The following is a 2,655-nucleotide window of genomic DNA, read 5'->3' as shown; positions in this document are numbered from 1 at the left end:
TACAGGATGAAGAGGAGCCATTGCTGAGCACCCTTTGGGTTCAGCCAGTCAATAATGTCCAGGTCTCAAGATTAGTCCTGTGTGCTTTGTACCATGCAATTCTGCTTTGGAATTGAATTGAACCAATTGAGCTAATCCAAGTCTGTTCTTACTACTGTGGATTCAACCAAATCAGTTGCACAATGTACAAAATGAAGTCTTACAAAGGTGCTAATTCTTTATTTGCCAACTTAATCAGATTGTCTTAAATATGTTTTGACTTTTTCTAGGGATTTAAATTTAGAGGAAATGAAGTCTTATGCTTTTCCAGGACAGGAGAGTGGGAGCAGTGGAGAAGTAGAATCATCTGCAATAGAGGCAGATCAAGGAGCCTTGGAAGAACACAACTGGTAATTGAAAAATCCTAAAGTTTTATTTTAAAGTAAGTCTCTGAAGTATATTACATTTGCAGGCTTAAGGTACAGGTGTCTAGAATATTCTGCTGTGACCATTCCCATTCATTTCAAGGAGTCTTTCCTTAAAAGGAGTCTAGCTGGAGGATATTTCCCAGAGGATTATGCCTCCCTTTCTTAATTCAGTAAGATTGATGCTAAATATGTACTTGTATTTTCTAATTCTTTTCTCCCCTACAAAAGGCCCTTGCACCACCTAGAGTTTAAACTAGAATAAGTGTGCCCTCAGAAAAATCTACTGGAGAAGTTACATCACATCCTGAAAATAGCTTTGTTGGGTTATAGGGAGAAGTAAATTATAAAATTGGAGTAAATTGGATTAAACCATGTTTCCCAGTGTTAGCACAGATCAGGAACATGAGATAGATTATAGCAATCCAGTTGAACAGCCATTACTTGACAAATATATTTATATATTTTTGCAGTTATGAAAAGGAAGTTCAGAAGACATCTTGGAGTGGTTCATTGGCTGTAAATCCTGTACCAGAAATTGAAGTTGCTGAAGTAGCATGTACAGCTGATTGATGAGATTTAAATACCACCAACTGCCTTTATAGTAGTGTAAAAATAAACAAATCATTATATCCAGAACATGTTGAACAAAAGCATACAGTGATCTAAAGCGGAAAAAGGGAGGCACAAGCTTGAATGTTTACATAAACTGATCTTGGATAACTCTTTGGCATAGGAAGGATAGTCAGTGCTGCTTTGATTCAGCTGTTATCTAGCATATATAGATATATATATTAATATATTAAAAGCTCTAGTTAAGGCCAGTTCAGGTTATGCTTAGAATCATAAGTCATGTGTATCAGTTATAATTTATCAAAATGTAAACACTTTGTGTCACGTGTAGATACTCATCATGTCTGTTTATCATTTGGCATGCTGTATATCACATGTTTGCTACTAATACATGACACTTTCTATGGGCAGCTTTTGGTATCTGGTTTTTCAGATTCCTTATATAGGCATATAATGGTATGCTATGGGAACTCTGTATTCTGGGTTTAGAGGAAGGATATGACCTGTTGTGTTTTTAAAAATGTTAAGTGTAGCTAATGGACAAAAATTTTAATTCAATAAATTAGGAAAGCTCACAGTACCAAAATAATATCTCAAAAATGGGAATATGATTAAAAGGTTTTTTTGACAGAAGGGAGATAATCTTAGAAAAATAAACTATAGAACTCAAAGACACTATCGGTGTTCACCTTCCCTTGAAAATATTGTTAAGGTGGATAAGTAGTTAAACTGTTCTTTAAAAAAATTCCATTACATTTTTGTCACATAATCAACAATTCTGCCTTATATAAAAACACTACCTCTTTGTTGCTAATGTGTAAGTGCACTCTTTCAAATACATATATTATATATAGAAAGTTTGTGTTTGTAAGCCATACCTCTGCACAATTCATTACCTTCCTTAAATCTTATATAAAGAACACATTGTTGCAATTTGTGTGTGTGTGTTTTCAGGATATAAAACACATGAATGTGCTACAATTAGTTATGTAGCTTATTTTCAAATTGTATAATGTCCAGTAATGCACTTTATAATTATAATAAGTCTTCTCGTGCCAAGTTCATTGGCTCTTTTATGAGTTGAATCTTTGAACTAAGAGAAGGTGATCACAATTTGATCAGCAGTGCCTCTATGTATTTTCTTTGATACAGATGTTTGTTATAATAGTGTGGGTCAGCTTTATGGAATCTTCAAAATCATTCTGCTCAGCAGTTGTTTGCTGAAAGTGCCTTTTGTCTGTTCTTCTAGTGGAAAGAATGCCGCTTTTGTTCATCTCTGTGCCACCTACTTCCTTGTTTTATTTCTGTTAAATACAGTCTCCATGTGTTTGCAAGTTTCAATGTTCACTTTGTTTTGGGGGGGAATAATGACAAAGATCCCTGTAGAACTGTATAAAACCATCTGGGGCAAATAAATATTTGGTCATGATGGCAACTTGTTTTTCTGTCTTCTGTCAAAGAATATGGTCCATTTAAAGTTTATAGAGTGCAAAGCCAACAACTTGTTTATTGATTTTTACTCCAGGTTTGAGTTTGTTGTGGTAAGTGAAATCTTAATATTTACTTAAAATACATCTTGGGTGTGATCCAGACTTCATGTGTGCACAGTTCTTGACAGGATGGATGCATTACTGAACAAAGGAGGAAAATGATCTACAGGTCACTTAAACATGCATTC

General features: G+C 34.5%; 1 protein-coding gene across 1 annotated transcript in view; it reads left to right on the top strand.

Moving 5' to 3' along the window:
* The window catches only part of SNX16 (sorting nexin 16), a 60,949-nt gene extending 58,537 nt beyond the window's left edge, over positions 1-2,412 (top strand). The window contains 2 exon segments of the mRNA XM_042465268.1: positions 270-389; positions 878-2,412. Of these exon segments, the coding sequence (XP_042321202.1) occupies positions 270-389; positions 878-977 (220 nt within the window). The 3' untranslated portion in view covers positions 978-2,412.
* Positions 2,413-2,655: the final 243 nt, after the last annotated feature.

This window comes from Sceloporus undulatus, chromosome 4 (assembly GCF_019175285.1).
Source record: "Sceloporus undulatus isolate JIND9_A2432 ecotype Alabama chromosome 4, SceUnd_v1.1, whole genome shotgun sequence".
NCBI classification, from domain to species: Eukaryota; Metazoa; Chordata; class Lepidosauria; order Squamata; family Phrynosomatidae; genus Sceloporus; species Sceloporus undulatus.
This window is presented reverse-complemented; position numbering and strand designations above follow the sequence as displayed.